A 17,762-nucleotide genomic window follows, 5' to 3' on the forward strand; every position below is an offset into this window, starting at 1 on the left:
GTATGTTATTCCCAACAATTTCCATCCGACAGTAATACATGGCAACCCAAACAACTCACTCCTACCACCGTTTGGTCTGACACCGTTGCCAGACTTGTGAAGTTATCCCTGCTGCTTCAACTGATCCGTTCGAATATTTACGGGCTCAGAACGAAGACACGACTTTTTTGGCTGACTATATAGCCACAATTCACAATTTCTACCTTCACACCCAGGCTACTTCCAGAGGTGAGGAGCATATGCCCTTTCGGTCGGGAGCTGCAAGAAGTTTCCTGGCCACTTCACTAGGAGGCCCTATCACAAGGCACTTCATACGAAGGTTTGCCGAGGATACGATGGTAAATCGGAACGGTAATTCGTGGTAAAATTGCCGACGATACTACGGGCATTTGGAACCCATCTGGATGGATTCCTGCCGTGGATACGACGGGCAAAACAGTGTGATCAAAACCCAGGCTACTCGACTGTTTGAGGAATATATCATACAACATTATTAAACATTTAGCCTAACACTGAATACTTATTAATATTTTTATAATAAATATCAATCGTTTTGAAGGCCTTATAAAGAGTTAATATTTCCTACACCGAGGAAACTGTGATGTCGATAAAATATCACGTAAGTTTACAACTGAGGACTCCACTGTAGAGTCTGCAGGTGGCAGAGTAGATAGAACCATGTCGCCAGCACCTGAAGATGCACCACCACAACAACAACGTACTGATGGCTTTATCATCGATTTTCTCTGGACAAGGACAGCTGAATTCGCCCTTATAGAGAAATTGAGAAGCAAAGTTCCCTTTGTCTCTGGGACCATAAAAATGAAAGGTTTCACAAGAGAGCATTCAAAAGAGGCACTTGCTGGACAAGATTGCCACTGTGAGTTGTCTGAGGGGTTCTGAGGGGAGCTGGATGGCCTTTCCCTATAAGGTAAATACATTTTTATTCTTGATTGCACTTTCTTTTGTTATCGCACACCACTCATAGATTAGTTTGCTATGCAGTTATTTCAGTATATTGTTACTAGTACCATCATGAAGGTTCATACTGATTTTCTTAACAGCTAACAAGAACAATCATTCATTCATTCATTGCCAGACGCCAGTGTATCCCACACGGGGTGGCCAAGGCTTGTAGAGTTAATTGTTTTTCAGGGAGGGGCACTAATCCTCCACCAACCCCACTTGACACGTAGGGAGAACGTTATGCCAACAGCATCTGGTGTTCCCAAGCAGTCATCCATCCAAGTACTAACCAGACCAAACGTTGCTTAACTTCGCTGATCGAACGGGAAGCGATGTACTCAATGTGGTATGGCCGTTGGAATAGTCACTGCAAGAAAAATAATCTCTACTGCTGTAAATTGTTTTTAATTTATGTTCAGGTATTTACCAGTCTGAAACCATTAAACAAAAAACCATTATTTGAATGTACAACATAAATTTTGGTAATTATTTACTTTAGGACAGTAACAACTTCCATAGACATTTGTCTCTCATCTTCTTATTTGTAAAGTGATCTGAGGTATGATTCTCATCAGAAATGCAGTCTTTTCCATTATTCACCACTTCGTGTTCCATTTAGTTTGTCTTAATTTTTGTTTAGCATCTGAAAATTGGAAAAGAAGACAAAAGTGGACAGACTGGCACAGAGGCATACAGATTTCATTCTGTTGCAGACAGTAGTCTCTGCTTTTCTTTATTATTTTGCAACTGACAAATGTTTAGTGATATTTAATTTCAGTATATGACCATCATATATACCATTTACATCATTATACTGTATAGGGTATAATTTATATTGATTTTACTTTTTTCCAGCTGATATAATCACCAAGTGGAACAACCTGAAGAAGTCATTTGCAAGGGAAATGGCTAAGGTTAGGACTCGAAGAGCGGCTCTGCAGCCTACCAGGGAAGTGGCCATTATTTGAAAGTATGATGTTTCTGTCAGATTTGTTTACTGCCGGCCCAAGCGATGCCAGCTACGAGGCTGGAGAAAATAACAGTGACCCCACAGGCAGCGGGGAACCTGAGGAGGTCAGCACTAATGAAAACATGGTTATATAGTTACAGCTTAGAAATTATATTTGAGGAATAATTTGCTGATGTAGATAGTATTTTCTGCATTGATACCTGCACACTTACTAGTTTAAAATGTTATTGACGTAATTTGTTTTTTAACATCCATTTTGTTAAAGTACTGGTCATGATTAACTGTACCCAGGAAAAATTTTTGTCATGCATTATTATTATTATTATTATTAGTGATCCCAATTCTACCCAGTCCCACATTTGTGACTTAATACTAGCTGGTATGGATTTATTCTTACCCAGTCAACAGTTCACTAAAAGATAAAACTCTCCAAAATTGTTTGATGGCAGCTGTGCCAGAGCAACAGCCCAAAAGTCATTAGCATTTAACTGTTAGCTACTAAAAAAAACATCTGAATCATTCTCAATTTAAAATTGCTAGAAATCATGCAAAAGCTGTAATAAATCTCGCTAAATCAAACTTTCTTCAAAAGCAAGCATCAAAACTACTTAACAACCCTAATGACAATTGAATATTCTGGTCAACTCTTAATTCTTTCAATAACAACTTTAACAAGTCATCATCCATTCCCCCACTAAAATCTTCAGATGGAGGAAAAGGAGTTAAGGCCCTTTGGACTAAGCATCTTTACACATTTTTATTTTCCCAGGATGAGAAGTAGGAATTGAACAGCCTAGTAAATCATTGTTTCCTTCCAAACAGGATGAGCCCATAGAGGGGACAGATTTAGTTTTAGCTGGAGCAGTTGATGATGGGGATTCATGGACACCCATCCTCACACCAGCTGGATTACCATCAAATACCCCGTCTCCAAGTTGTTCGTCAGTACATGATGGTAGTGTCACAGATTCATGGACATCTACACCAGCTCCATCCAAGAAGAGGCCATGTCTACATACTAGAAAAGACCATGAACCAAAAACCGCTTCACGAGCTTTAGAAATATTAGAGGGGACCGTAAGTGAACTGAGTGGAAGGAACAGGGTTGCCCGTGCCATTCAGTTGTTAGCAGAGGAGTATCTGGAACAGATACCACAGCATAGACAGCTGGTGGTGCTGGGCAAGATTGTAAGTATTTTTACTGAGGAAATAAATGGCAATGATGGATAAGTGTTTGAGGAAGAGAGGTTTGGAAGTCGGTGAGGCTAGGGAACTGGCAAGAGATTGAGCAGGCTGGATGAATGTTGTGAGAAGAAGTGCATGAATAGGGATTTTGGCACTCCTTGTGAGCGTGGCAGCATCTGGATTGACACAATCGGATATGTTTGTGTGAAACTGCAGGATGTGATGAATGTTTTTGGATGTATCCGGTAGAGCCAGGATTCCAGGGGCTTGAATGATAAGTGAATGGAGGAGTGGCCTATTGGATTGGGCAAGTTTGTGCTGTCTGGACATAGCTACTCCTCACTTTGCCCTTGGGTGGGAAAGGAGGTCCAGAAGATGATGATAATGCAATACTCAGAACCAAAGATTTTAATAAATAATATAATAGCTGTCGTTTGTTTTAGTTAACTCAGCCATAATTTCATCAGTTCCTTTCAGTTGCTGTTTGTGTTTGGGGAGATTGCCTTTTCCAAGGCCCTCCCCTTTGATGCTAATTCTCCTGAGCCTCAATTTTGAATTTGAGTGGTTATGCTTATTTATTTTTCTTTTCCTTACCTTCCAAAAGTCATAAATAATCCACTTCTTCCTTGTCTATATCTTCTCCAAGCAATAATTCTGCAGTCCAATTTTGTGGGTAAGGTTGAGCAAATAACTGGTATGTTTCAAATCTTCTGGCATAATGGACAATATGAAATGGTTCAATTCCTCATTCTCCTTATCACATCCTACACACTTTGTATCCTCCACTGAAACGTTGTCTGTTGTTTAATTTTAATGTGTTGGACTGGCATCTGAAAATTATTATAGAGGCTGGTGTGTTATCGTAGAAGTGTTCTTGTCTTTCTGTGATTGTCATACCTTTTGCAATGCTTACTTTTTTAATCCAGCTTAATGAACATTTGAGAATCCTGGCATTATTATTTCTCTTTTGGTCTCACTATTTTCTAACTTTGCAAAAAGAGGCCTAGGTTTTCCTTGTGCTAGCTTTCCTACTGTCTTCACTTCTACTTTTCACTTCTTGATGCTATCTTATACTTAACTCTGTTAATCAAATTGCAAGCTTATGTAATTTGTGCAGGCAACCATTTCTTGTCCTTAGTATGTGAATGAGAGCAAGATTAAAGTTTCAACCGCTCAAAATTTTTCAGTAAAGTAATGTGTTGTGGATAAGCCAAGACTCACAGAAAACTAGATGTGCTTTATTGTCAACTACAGTTATGATGCAAATAAATATGAGAGTTTATTGTACTGTATAAAGGTAAACAATTACTGTAAAAGCCCTTTAATATGGCATCCAATAAGTGATTAAAGGACTTTTACTCTACTCATGGCTACACATGTATTAATAAAAAAGAAATGGTCAAATAAAAAAAAAATCAATGCAGAAAACAAAAGAAGATACACAAAATTTAGCATTATGTCACAATTACATATAACTAAATAAAACTGCCAAGCAGAAAAAATCAATATATATAGTATAACTAATGGTTAAAAGTATGGTAACTGAACACAAACTGCTGCATGGGGACGCCAAGGTATGGAGAAGTGATCCCTCTCACAGCGACTGCTTTCCCCTACATGTGGAAATGTATTGATTAACACAGACCATTTAATGCATTAAGGCCATCTCATTTTGCCAGGGAACATGACCTTCATTGTTAAAATATGCACAGAACAAGTCCCGCACCCCTACTGCCTCTGCTGTGGGGCGTCGTGGGACTCTCTGTAAGTTACCAAGGCCATTTAACTCATTCTGATGCCACTGCCCGTTAATTATTCTCCTCCCAGGAATATCCTCTCGATCAATTAGGTCTGGTGGTGAATATGCCTGCCGAGACTCTGTTCTTAAGAAATTGTGTAAGGCCGCTGCGGCCAGAACAATTTTATTAGCCCTCTCTGGTTTCGTACGCATTGGCTGACGAAATATTTGGAACCTACTAGCCAATATGCCAAAAGCATTTTTCCGACACCCTTCGAGCTCTAGATAGTCTGCAGTTAAAAATGATTTTATGTTGTGCCAAGTCAGTGCCAGAATATGGTTTCATTATATATGTTTTAAGAGGAAAAGCATCATCCCCAACAATGACAAATGGTACACTTACATCTGTATTGGGAAGGGTTGTAGGAGGTGGAATACCAATGTCATTATTTTCCAGCGCCTCCTTTAATGTGCACTTATTCCACACTCCTCCATCACTAGCCCTACCATTAGTTCCAATGTCTACATACAAAAATTTATGGTCAGCATCAACCAATGCCAACAGAACTATACTGTAGTGGCCTTTATAGTCAAAATAATGAGAGCCACTATGGCTGGGCTTTTCCAAAAGGACTTTCTTTTTTTTTTTTTTTTTTTTCCATCCAGCGCACCCACACACATCGGGAAGTTCCACGAAGTGTAAAAGTCAGCAGCCACCTTCCTCCACTCCTGCTGGGTTGTAGGAAGCTTCATGTGTGTAGGCTTAAGAGCTCTGTACAAAGCCTCACATGTCTCTGGTATTATACTGGAGATCTGGTTCTGGCTGACTCGGAACTGATAACTTAAGGATGTCAGAGTCTCTCCTGAAACAGGGAATAAAGTTACAGTTAAAGAAAAGAAAGAAAAAAAAAAGAATTAGACTGATTAAAAAACTTAGGAAAGATGGTAGACCAATTAACAACATTTACCAAATACTGTTTACTGAACCAACAATAACCATCATTTGATACCCTCTTTTTTTTTTTTTTTTTTAATGATTTAGGAAGTGCACCACTGAAATGAGACTGATAAATTTACTTTGATCACCTAGTTCATGAAAATCTAAATTTTTTTGCTACCTACACATCCATCAGAAATGCACTTTTTAGTACAGTATTCAGTAAATACAGAATGGGGAAAATTTACCGGTATAACTTTAGAAGTAACCAACGTTACCGATTTTCATCATATTATGTCCCTGAACTAGTCTCACTAAGACTTACCATTTAAGCCTAGTTTAATTTTGGGGAGTGAATTTTGTTGGGGTAGTCATATAGTGGATTAGGTTAGGCTACCGCTTATTAGTGGATGAATGCCGCGCCATACTGGCTGATGCAGGCATGTGCACTTGGTCTATGTCATGACCTAGGTTAGGTTAGGTTAGGTTGGGTTAGTTTAATGCAAAATAGTGTTTTTAATTAATTTTGATCTTGATTTTGGGGGATAAACCCACTTTGGGAAATCTTACTCAAGTTTCCAAAAGGAAGATTATTAATTAAAACACACCATTTTCCACTGGAAACCATAAAAATAATAATAAAGGAAAACGTTCGTTACTTTTAAAAATTTACCAATTTACCTTTAATTCTAGGATTGGCACTTGCCAACATGAATATCAAGTTAAACATCTTACCTGTAGCCAAGTGGCAAAGAGTTATTGCCAGTCGCTTCTCCGGCCGTACTGCCTTCCTCATGTTGGTATCACGTTTAATGATGGCTGGTCGAATCATTTCAAGCAGGTTTTGAAACTGCTGCCTATTCACATGCATCCAATTTTGGTGGCTACTGTGATCTTCAAGGCACAGTTCGTTAAGCAGATCCCTGTACTGGCTACCTTCCTCTCTTCTCAGGAGCCATTCTCGACTCCACAGTCGCCTCCTTGTGGTTGTGGCCACTACCTCCCTCTTCTTCCTCAAGTGCCATAACTGCAACGGCCATGGCAGCAATTGCCCTCGCCTCTGAAAACTCTGAGAATGCCATTTGATGGGGCTCCTGGATACTTCTCATCCGCGTGTGTACCAGTTTGTAAACAAAATTTGCTTCTCCTTATTCTTTACCAAGTCATGCGACAGCGATCCACTTTCCACAGTCGCGAGACGGGGCTCTGGCAACAGTGTGAGAAGCGTGTCCTTTGCCAAGGATACGAGGGAACATGTGTGATAGCGTCCAAGTTTTGTTCCACTTAAATCTTCCTCGGTCGTTCCTGATACGAGGTACCATGTGATAGGGCCTTAACCATTGGATGAGACAGTGAGTACATTGCTTCTGTCCGGATTTCAGACTGCCAGCATTAATAGGTTTCGATATGAATGTATGGATATTTACCAGACATTAAGCATATGTATTATATATATTTATATTTAATTACATACTGTATATATATATATATATATATATATATATATATATATATATATATATATATATATATATATATATAAATCCCTCCACTATCCGATGTAATAGAGCCAAAGGCATGTCAGGAAAGTGGTCCTATTCGGATAGTGGGCCCCAGCCTCCTGGACTTGTACTTATGGACCCTAACTCAGAAAAACACCTAAACAACTCCCTCTGGACATGCATAGCATCTATTTAAGACCCAAATCACACCAATAAGGGACATAAAAGACTGGAAATAAATGCAAAAGAACCATAAAATGAGGTTTTAGAGGTGAGTTTATAGAATATTAAACATTCTGGGTACTTACAAGTCCCTGGCTACTGGACTGGTACTTATGGACCCTAACCCAGCCTAATTTTGAAAGCCACCTAAATAACTCCCTACCGGACATGCATAGCACATATTTAAACCAATTTAAGACCCTATTCGCACCAATAATGGACATAGAGCTTGAAATAAATGAAAAGGAACCAAAGAATGAGGAATTAGAAGTGACTGTACCTCATCCAGGGTAATCACAGCACGTTTGTGGCTGCCTTTTGTAAGGTTTTGGCAGTGGTGAAAATGCTGTTGAAGCACGTACAGTTATCCAGTGTTGTGCTGCACTTACAGTAATTCTTTGCACTGTGAGTTACGGTATAACTGTTTAACACTGCATTGTTAATTGCACCATGCCAGTTCCAACCGCCATTTGCACTCCACAGTTAATCCTTTGCATTCTAAATTCTAATTTCTTAACACTGCACAACATTGTAAATTCCTGTGTGGTTTAGTGGCGAGGTATTGCAGTTTATTCACTCTTTATTCACACAAAAAATGAGCACGTGTGGCTCCCATTACAACATGCTACCACTCGCGATCGAAGTTAGGGAGGGTATAGCTACTTGGGTGTTTGTGTGAGGGGGAAACAGAGTTGCCAGATCGCAACGGCCACATTACCAAACTCCTCAATTTTCATTATCAAATTTAACTGTTCATTACCAAATTCGTAATGCTAGCATTTATTCTTCACTAATTATATATACAAGTGGAAATACATGTAATCACTCTTTGTATAATTAACAGTATGTTGGTTATTTTCACGCTATGTACGTTATCAGATTAATCAGAGAGAGCAAACAATCAACCATCTCCATCCTGTGTATCCTCATACATGTGAAAAATCTGTTTGGTAATGCATTACTCTGATTCATTACCAAACGAAATTTTCATGACCAAATTGGCCCACATTTGGTAATGAAAAATACCAAATGGCAACCTGACAGGGGAGGGGGTAGGGGGAGGGGGGATGAAGGAACGGGTGAGAGTCTGTGATGTAACAGCTGTTCTACGCCATGCAGCAATTTCAAATTACGGGTGGGAAAAAATTCGGGGGGGATTTTTTTCTTTTTTTGGCCATTTTTGGGTTCCGAAGGTCCAGGCCCACAATGTCCAGTAAGTGGGGATGTCCGGAAAGTGGGCATCCGGATAGTACGGCGATTACTGTATATTTGTGTAGTAGTATTATGTATCAGTTCATTCGTTTACATATACTTACCAATGCCCTCAGCTGAACCTCTCATGTTAGATCACTTGCTAAAACTGCCTCAGAGAAACTTGGACTAATGTACAGAGTCCGTAACTTCTTCACTGAGGAGCACTTATAGCTGTAATTTATAAGAGTCATGTGCACTCTTAAGCTTGAATATTGCTCACCCTTGTGGAATGGATGCGAGAGGTTGCATTAAAACGACTAGACAAAATTCAGAACAAGGCTGTTAGAATTATTAACAACCCTGCCATTACAAATAAACTACCTCCCCTACAAGTAAGAAGGAATGTTGCCTCCCTTGCATTTTACAGATATTTTTATGGCAAATGCTCAGACGAAATTTCGTCCATGGTGCCACCTCCTCATGCCTTCCCTTGTGCTACACGGGCATCTGGTAGCGCTCATGACTGGAATGTCACTCAGCCATATTGCAGAACTTCTGCCTAACAGAATTCTTTCATTTCCTGAACTGCATCTCTTTGGAATTCGCTTCCCCAGAGTTGTTTCCCTCCAAACTTCAACCTACAGCTGTTCAAGTCTAACTGTTACAGATATTTTATGAACAGAGGACACCAGTAATATGGTGTATGGATTATTTTTTTTTTTCATTCATGTGTTTTTCCTTCCTCTGTTCTGTTATTAAAAAAAAAAAAAAACTGTGGCTAGGTTTCCCTCACCCCTTTACCAAAACACTAACCTTTTGTGGAATGCTTTTCTCGTTATTACTGTGTAGGCACCGCATACGTCTGCCACACCACACATGGTATATAATATATCCTGTCATGTTCAGAAGATAAACATACAGTAAAAACAGTTATTTGTCCTTTATTCCTATATCTATGTGGTTAGTTGATAGGATACCCGGCGGAGGGAGTGTGGCGGGAATGTGGGGAGAGGGAGGGGTTGCACCTCGTCATTTCATCTAATGCTTGATTGGCGACACGTTCTGTGCATTATTTCAGGGTTGACGATACATTACGTTATTTACATGTACAGTATTAAATCAGGTGTAATATCACATTTAGCACCTTTACTCTCCGGTGTAATGATTGACTACACTGCCAACGACAACTACAGCACACGTATCCCCCATTACCACCCCCGAACCACTCACCTCCACCACGGTCTGGTCTGACACAGTTGCGAGACGTGAAGTTATCTCTGTTGCTTCGACATATTTGTTCGAATATTTGCTGAGTTTGGAAAGAAGACACGTCTTTTTTGGCTGACCATACATATTAGAATGCAGGTTATAAATAAGCTCTATTGCATCACAGGGGTTAAAAGGGTGTAAATTACCTGGTAATGCATCCGTTTATGTGTACAGTGACCTTTTCTATGATAACAAATGGAAAGGAATTATCTTTATGTTTATTTGAAACTTAGCAAACATGCAGTAATTTCTTACCTGATTTGCATCAGATTGGGTGAAAGAAACAAATAACTACTTTTCTTCTTTATTGAGTTTGGTGCGACACTAATTACTGCAGAGTGTGATTTGGCAATGAAGGAACCTATTTTAATTATTTTAGAACAAAATTTGTAAGAAGGTAGACTCCGTGTGGATTGTTCGCTGCTACATATACAGTCTCTTGCCTCCTCTCGCTGTCCTTCCTCTCCCTCTCCTGTTGTTCTGTCCTCTTGCGGCAGTATGCGTGTAAGTTCAGGATGCATTTTAGTACCAAGTGCCTGTTTCTTGACTATTTACTTATTGTAACTTTTGTTCTCTTGTGTATTACTTTCATCTTTTCATATCAACATTGACTGCATAAATTATAAACTGTGTAAGAAGCTTTTAACGTAGCTACTAGATACGTATATAACCAGTTAAGGAATGGGTGTCGTCACGAATAAAGTTGGCCGATATTCCACTACCAGCCTAATGTCCTGCCTTCCGTATTTCTCAATCGTCGTCGAACGACTGAGAGTTATCTTTCCTTCTCTTATTCTTCTGTTGTATGTTTCATATTTCTATCAAATATTAATTCACGTAAGGTCTTTCATCGCCACAGCCGGTAGGGAAGTGTTAGCAAACTTTTGAATATGATGATACTACTGTATGGAGCCTCGCTAACCCTTTCAGCCCGGTGACGTGTTTTTTTTCCATTATTCTTGCTACCTCCAGGCGATTTTATTTAGCTGAGAGAGAGAGAGAGAGAGAGAGAGAGAGAGAGAGAGAGAGAGAGAGGTTGTGGGGGAGGGGGACTTAATGGAGACTGTTCCTAACCCCGCAACAACAGCAAGTCTCCAGAGCTATAAAAATCGTCTGGAAATATCAAGAACAGAACAAACGCGTCATCAGGCTGAAAAGGTTAACAGATGAGAATACTGGCTATGTTCCTCTGTCTTGTTCTCTTGTTCTACTAACTACCTTGTCTTGTTCTTCTGACTGCCCTGTTCCCTTGTTCTTCTAACCACTTTGTTTTCTTATTCTTCTAGCTGCTTTGTTCTCTTGTTCTTCTAACTGTCTTGTTCTCTTGTTCTTTTAACTGCCGCGTTCTCTTGCTCTTCTAACTGCCCTGTTCTCTCATTCTTCTAACTGCCCTGTTCTCTTGCCCATCTAACTGTCGTTTTCTCCTGTGATCCAACTACCCTTTCCCTCTTTTCTAACTTCCCCGTTCTCTTGTTCATCTACTTTCTTTGTTCTCTTGTTCATCTACCTGCCCTTTTCTCTTGTTCATCCAACTATCCTGTTCTCTTGTTCATCTACCTGCCCTGTTCTCCTGTTCTTCTACCGTGGCAGTGTTCACAGTCTGGCTGCGGGTGTTGTGAGAGCGGTCAGCAGTTTCTTCCTCAGTATCTTGCCCGTTGGATTTCTCCGGGATGGCGGCCACCACTACCACCCCGCCCGTCAGTCGCTTGTACTCCACCGTCCGCTCTGGGGAGGGGGAGGGATGGGACCATGGGTAGTGTTAGTGAAATGATAATGCTTTCATTTTGGCTTGGTAAAGTTTTCAATTTGCTGCTTTAAACTCTTACATCGATGGCAGTGACTCCTTCAGTCCCGTGAGATACTTTCCCGTTTATTTTGCAACCTTAGACTTTTTTTTTTTTTTTTTTTTTTTTACCTGTCTGAGACATTTTGAGCTGCAGATTCATATATATAGTCAGTTCCTTGTCTTTCATGGGAGTTCTCCCAAACTGAATCAAATTATCTTGTATCAGCGAGAGTTATTCTCTGGTTCAGGAGGTTCAGAAATCTACGTAATGAGTTAGGGTTCATTTCCTCTTATTTTTTATGGGGATAATCCATAGAGATAATATTGTGTGTGAAAATAACAATGCAAGGGAAGGAGGATTAGATTTTTGCCTGTCGAGTGTATGGAGTGAAGTTCATGTGTAGAGGAGGCGTGAGAGGACTAGAGTGGGGGTGAAACAGACAGACACAGAGGGAGATTTTCAACTAAAGGTCTCACCTGCAACAAACTCCTGTAGAGCCTGAGTACTGAGGTTGATTCCTGGGCGGGGCACCACGTACGCCCTGGGAGCCTCACCTGTTCTCTGGTGTGCCACCCCAACCACAGCCGCGTCTGCCACGTCGGGATGCTGCTTCAGTATGTTCTCCAGTTCCGTTGGCGCCACCTGGAAAAGTTTTGATAATAACCAATTCCCATACTCTTTTCACTCTAGCTTGGCTTAGATTTTCATCCTTTTGCAGCTTAGTCTACGTATTTCAAGGGCAGAGCAAGACCATATTTCGGTTTTACATCGTTTCCATAGCACTTCTTTGTGATCAGCACCGTTTTTAAAGAAAGTATTTGTTGTTATACTTCATCTTTGAAGATGAGAGATGGTAATTCAAGGCCAAAATAGAGTGAAAAGAGTGTAATCAGGGATATATGTGCCAGAATATTACCCAGTCTTCGTTACTTGTGAAGGATGTGTAAAAAAAATATTTCCTAATATTCGTTATTAGTCAAGGTGTTCTAATATATTATGAAGTGTTCTTTATTTGCCAAGGATGTATTCTAAAGTATTGTCAAGTTTTTGTTATTAAGCAGAGATGTTTGAAATATTACTGTTTGTCTTTAGGTGACCAAGGCCGGCACATGCAGTCATGCTGGAGCCTTTATAAACGGTACGAGCCATAAGATACGATTATAGGCAGTGCTCGTTATTAGTCAGGGATGTTCTCTGAAATATTACAGGCACTACAGTTCTCTGAAATATTACAACCCCTACTCGTTAGAAGTCAGGGATGTGATGCAAAAATAGCACCAAGTCTTCGCTATCAGTCAGAGATGGTTTTTAAAATATTGCAGTGTCTTCGTTATTAGAGTTGTGCACCACAAATATCATAGCTAATTCCATACATTTGGTGATGTACACTGGATTAGCGGGAACTGATCTCCACAACTTTTGCAGGCATCATAGAACTGTTCACATACCTAAATTTTATCACAGTTCACCCTACATAAATTCTGATCCTAGCTCATACCGACACTTCTGTTAATGAAATCACAAACTAGTAGCTAAGATTACATTTTGTGCCTCAACTTGGGCTGGATTATTGCCATTTGCAGCTTATTTCACGTACAATACCTTTGCGATAAAGTAAAATAATACTATGGCTCTACATCCTTCCCAGAGCACTTCTTCATGACTGGCACCATATTCTCTTGTTGATCTGTTGTTACAACACAGCATTCACGATAGAGAGATGGCAGTATTAGGCTTGGGTATAGGAAAGGGAATATAGGCAAATCTTTCCGGTCATCTTTGGGGTTTATGGCAGGTGTAAAGAAAGGTTACTAATGTGTTATTTGTCCCTAGGAATGTCTCTCGTCCCATTAACTGCCCCTTAACTTGAATGAAGTTATGTTAATATTGCTCTTGTTGCTGCCATACGATTTTTTTTTTTTCAACTTATGATAACTTCATATTACTGAATGGGTCTGTGGAGGCTGTATCTAACCCTTGCACTCCGATAAGCCTATGCGAAGCCGAAGAAAATAGTCTAGAGATACAAAAAAAAATATTAAGTAAATGTTTGCACTCTCCCTGAACCACTTCATTTGCCTATTTTTCTTGAGCACGAGTGGAATCTGAATCCTCATCGAACTTCCTCCCGCCAGTTTTTTCAAACTTAAATGGTAGACAGGCCCTTTTCCACGTAATCCTGATTTCCTTTGGTGATAGGATAAACTATTTGGTAAGTCGTTCATAGATTAACGATTACGAAACATTGAAGTTTGCAGATGTTTCGCTTCCAGAGGAGTTAACTATGTATCGCCATTAATTATCATTATCATCATCATCATCATCATCATCATCATCATCATCATCATCACCGTCATCATCATCATCATCACCGTCATCATCATCACCGTCATCATCATCATCATCACCGTCATCATCATCATCATCATCATCATCATCATCATCATCATCATCATCATCATCACCGTCATCATCATCATCATCATCATCACCGTCATCATCATCATCATCATCATCACCGTCATCATCATCATCATCATCATCATCATCATCATCATCATCATCATCATCATCACCGTCATCATCATCATCATCATCATCACCGTCATCATCATCATCATCATCATCATCATCATCATCATCATCATCATCATCACCGTCATCATCATCATCATCATCATCACCGTCATCATCATCATCATCATCATCATCATCATCATCATCATCATCATCATCATCATCATCATCATCATCATCATCATCATCACCGTCATCATCATCATCAGCAGCAGCAGCAGCAGCAGCAGCAGCAGCAGCAGCAGCAGCAGCAGCAGCAGCAGCAGCAGCAGCAGCAGCTTTATACTGTTTTTTTTTTCCCTAGCCATAGATCCGTGTCAGTATTTACAGCATAGGTAAGCAATTGCATAAAACAAGAGAGATGCATTAAATGTATCGCATTTACCGAATGTTATTTGATTCTCATGAGATTCTTGACAGTGTCTGTGAGATAAAGGAGACGGTTGGGGGTAGAGGTAGTGGCTGAGTCGGAAGAGAGGTGGCCTTGTGTTCTAACAGTCGTAAGTTCCAATCCTAGCTGAGACAGTCCTAGCATGTAGTTGATATGGACGGTGGGTTTTAGCGCCGAAGTAGTGACTTGTGAAGGTGTATGTACAGTGCGAAGGAGGACCTCACTGCTTCAGGGAACATCTTACTGAGTCTAGGTTATGCCCAGAGTCGGACGCCTAAAAAAAAAAAAAAAAACTGACGATACGGTAACGTTTTATATTTCATTCCTTCTGTCTTCGTAAGATTTTTTTTATACTAAAGGAGACGTCAAAGTGGAAGGGTTAGAGAGAGAGACTCCATTAACCTCTTGAATAGCAGAGGCTTTCCAAAGTTGAACAATAAATTATGATAAAAGGAACAACAAACTATATAAAGACGATACCGTACTGAAGGGTGTTGGAGAGGGACGCCTCCATGTGGTGGTACCGACATAGCCAGGTCGCTAAACTGCCTGCTTACACAAACGTCCCGTATCTGCTTCCCCATCCCCAGTAAGAAGGATGGTGAACTGCACGTTAACTTAAGCCTACAATCTACCGGGTTCACAGTTCAGATGAACTTGAGCAACAACAACAACGATAACAACAACTTCTACTGCTACTACTACTACTGCTACTACTACTACTATTGGTATTATTACTATCCCACTCACCTGATGCCCCTTAACTTTGATGATGTCCTTGATCCTGTCCGTGATGTAAAGGAGGCCCTGCTTGTTGTAGTAGCCGATGTCACCCGTGTGTAGCCACCCATCGGAGTCAATAGCGGCGGCGGTAGCGGTGGGGTTGTTAGCATAGCCCAGCATGATGGAGGGCGCCTTGACACACACCTCACCCTCGCGTCCCTCTCCCAGTGTCACACCGCTCACCACATCCACCACCAATACAATGCAACTCCTGATTAATTGTAAGACTTATACAAGTACACACACCCGCCCAAGTCCTTTTCCAGTATAACACCACACTCAACATCCACCATTCAAGTAAAGTCGCATCTGATTATTTGCAATGTAGCCTCAGTACACATCCAACCCGCTGTTACACCGTTCATAACATTGACTACTTTCAGTAAACACAGCAACTCCTGATTGTTTGTAAAGTACACATGTTAAGCACCTCACCCTCAGGTCCCTGTCTCAGAACCACACCACTCTCCACATCTACCACCTACACAGAATAAGCCTTGATTAACTGTAAAGTACCCTTGATACCTCAAACCCCTCGTCCATCTCTCACCATCACACTACGCTTAATGTCCACCATACTGTATACACAAAGGAGCCTCTGTGGTACAGTGGTAGAGTGTGCTTGTATTGTTTTGTATTGCATAGATTCGTCCATCTATTAAGATGGATGGACACGGGCAGGTGAAGCCCGTCAGAGAAAATAAAGGCTAATGGATTAAAGGGTGTATGTGACTCTCGAGGTGGTGGATAAGAGGAGATGATATTAAGGAGGACTGAGATGGAGGATAGTGCAACGATCTCAGCAGTGGTGTCGAAACGCGATGCTTATCTGACGAGATTGCCTCATAAGGTGAAGTGAAGGGCAGCGGTGGAGGGACAGTCTAAGAGGTAATGTAAGAGGGTCCACTCATCACTTTGGTGACAGTGGGGGCATGGTTCAGGGTCCCTGCAGGCAATCTGAGCGAGGCACGGATAACCCAGCCTCAGGCGGCATAATCTCACTGGAAGAGAGTCGGGGGTGTGCGGAGGGGCAGTGAGGGGCTCATAATTAGTGGCCCTTGCATACCAAGTGGCAAAGCATAGGCCTTCTGCCACTTGGTCTTCATGATCTGCACATGTGAGCCTGGCAGTTGCAGCACGTACTCGCCACTTTATTTAACCCGCCCAGTCCCGGCCACTTTTTGACCACTGGTACCCCCCAATCCCGGGCAATTTTTGACCTTTTTTTTTTTTTGCTGAAACTTTCGCTTTTGGTGAGAAACATCGAAAATTCATAGAGAAATCGCTCACCTGAGGTTTAAAATACTCATTACAGGTAGGAGAGCCTCCTTACTTTACTGGGTTTTCTATCAGGCTGGTGCCAAAGAAAACGAGTTCTATGGGAGGATAACTATTTCACACCACTCATAAACGGTATTTATTTATTTACTGTTACGAATTTATATGTAGTACAAAAGTATATTGGTTTTCAAGCAGTAATATAGGCATTATAAGCATTGTTTCACTCGCTAATACCTGACCTTTTTTTGCCACATTACCTGATCATCATTTCTAACTGTTTCTTCCTCTAATGCTATGTAAAGTTTGTCCTCCACATTGGCATTGATTGGGGAATCACTCTGGCCCTGAATTTCGTACCGTGGCATGACATGGCTATACTGGCCAGGTCACTGATAACAGGTGAATTGCTGAGAAAAGGGCATGCAGGGGGGGGAGGAGGTCATGCTGGGTAAGGCATTGTCTCTGCCTGGCATCTTGTTGAGGCAGGTGTCCCGTGTATACGTACCAAAAATGACTCGCGAAAATTGAAAATTGTGGAAATTATGAACCTTGCAATTGCAGGACGTTGAAGTACGTCCTCGGGATTAGCTGTGACAAAACGTGAGGACGTGGAAGTACGTCCTCGGGACGGCACGGGTTAAGAGATATTGGGCCTGGGGAGGAAGGTTATATTAGGATGTGTAGTGGCAGAGCGAGCCCTGGCATCAGTGAGCTCGTTGCTAGCAATGCCCACGTGACTGGGCATCCAGTGCAGGTATAGTGTGTGTTTTTGTACAAGGGAGAACGTGGGTTTGCGCCCCGCCAGGGTAACAAACTTTGGGAATGCCCACCCTGCCACGTACTGCTTTGGCGGACAAGGGGGCACTGTGGTTGAACCAGTGTTGTGTACTATAAAGTATACTTGCACCCAGTCGGCTTGCGTGAGCCGATTGCACTTGGTTCACAGACTACACATCAGTT

The 17,762-nt window shown here is 41.1% G+C and overlaps 1 protein-coding gene and 1 pseudogene across 1 annotated transcript in view; both read right to left on the minus strand.

Moving 5' to 3' along the window:
* Positions 1 to 1,207: 1,207 nt before the first annotated feature.
* On the minus strand, positions 1,208 to 1,326 carry LOC145403431 (5S ribosomal RNA; annotated as a pseudogene).
* A 4,317-nt stretch (positions 1,327 to 5,643) lies between these two features.
* LOC145403295 (uncharacterized) overlaps positions 5,644 to 17,762 on the minus strand; it is a 30,738-nt gene continuing 18,619 nt past the window's right edge. The window contains exons 4-10 of the mRNA XM_080275100.1: positions 15,952 to 16,002; positions 15,489 to 15,665; positions 12,247 to 12,412; positions 11,541 to 11,708; positions 9,945 to 10,055; positions 6,733 to 6,865; positions 5,644 to 5,722 (exon numbers count right to left, since the gene is read on the minus strand). Of these exons, the coding sequence (XP_080131226.1) occupies positions 5,644 to 5,722; positions 6,733 to 6,865; positions 9,945 to 10,055; positions 11,541 to 11,708; positions 12,247 to 12,412; positions 15,489 to 15,665; positions 15,952 to 16,002 (885 nt within the window). The remainder of the gene's footprint in view (positions 5,723 to 6,732; positions 6,866 to 9,944; positions 10,056 to 11,540; positions 11,709 to 12,246; positions 12,413 to 15,488; positions 15,666 to 15,951; positions 16,003 to 17,762) is intronic.

The sequence above is a fragment of the Coenobita brevimanus genome, chromosome 60, assembly GCF_032717465.1.
Source record: "Coenobita brevimanus isolate Jiangsu-jjx chromosome 60, ASM3271746v2, whole genome shotgun sequence".
NCBI classification, from domain to species: domain Eukaryota; kingdom Metazoa; phylum Arthropoda; class Malacostraca; order Decapoda; family Coenobitidae; genus Coenobita; species Coenobita brevimanus.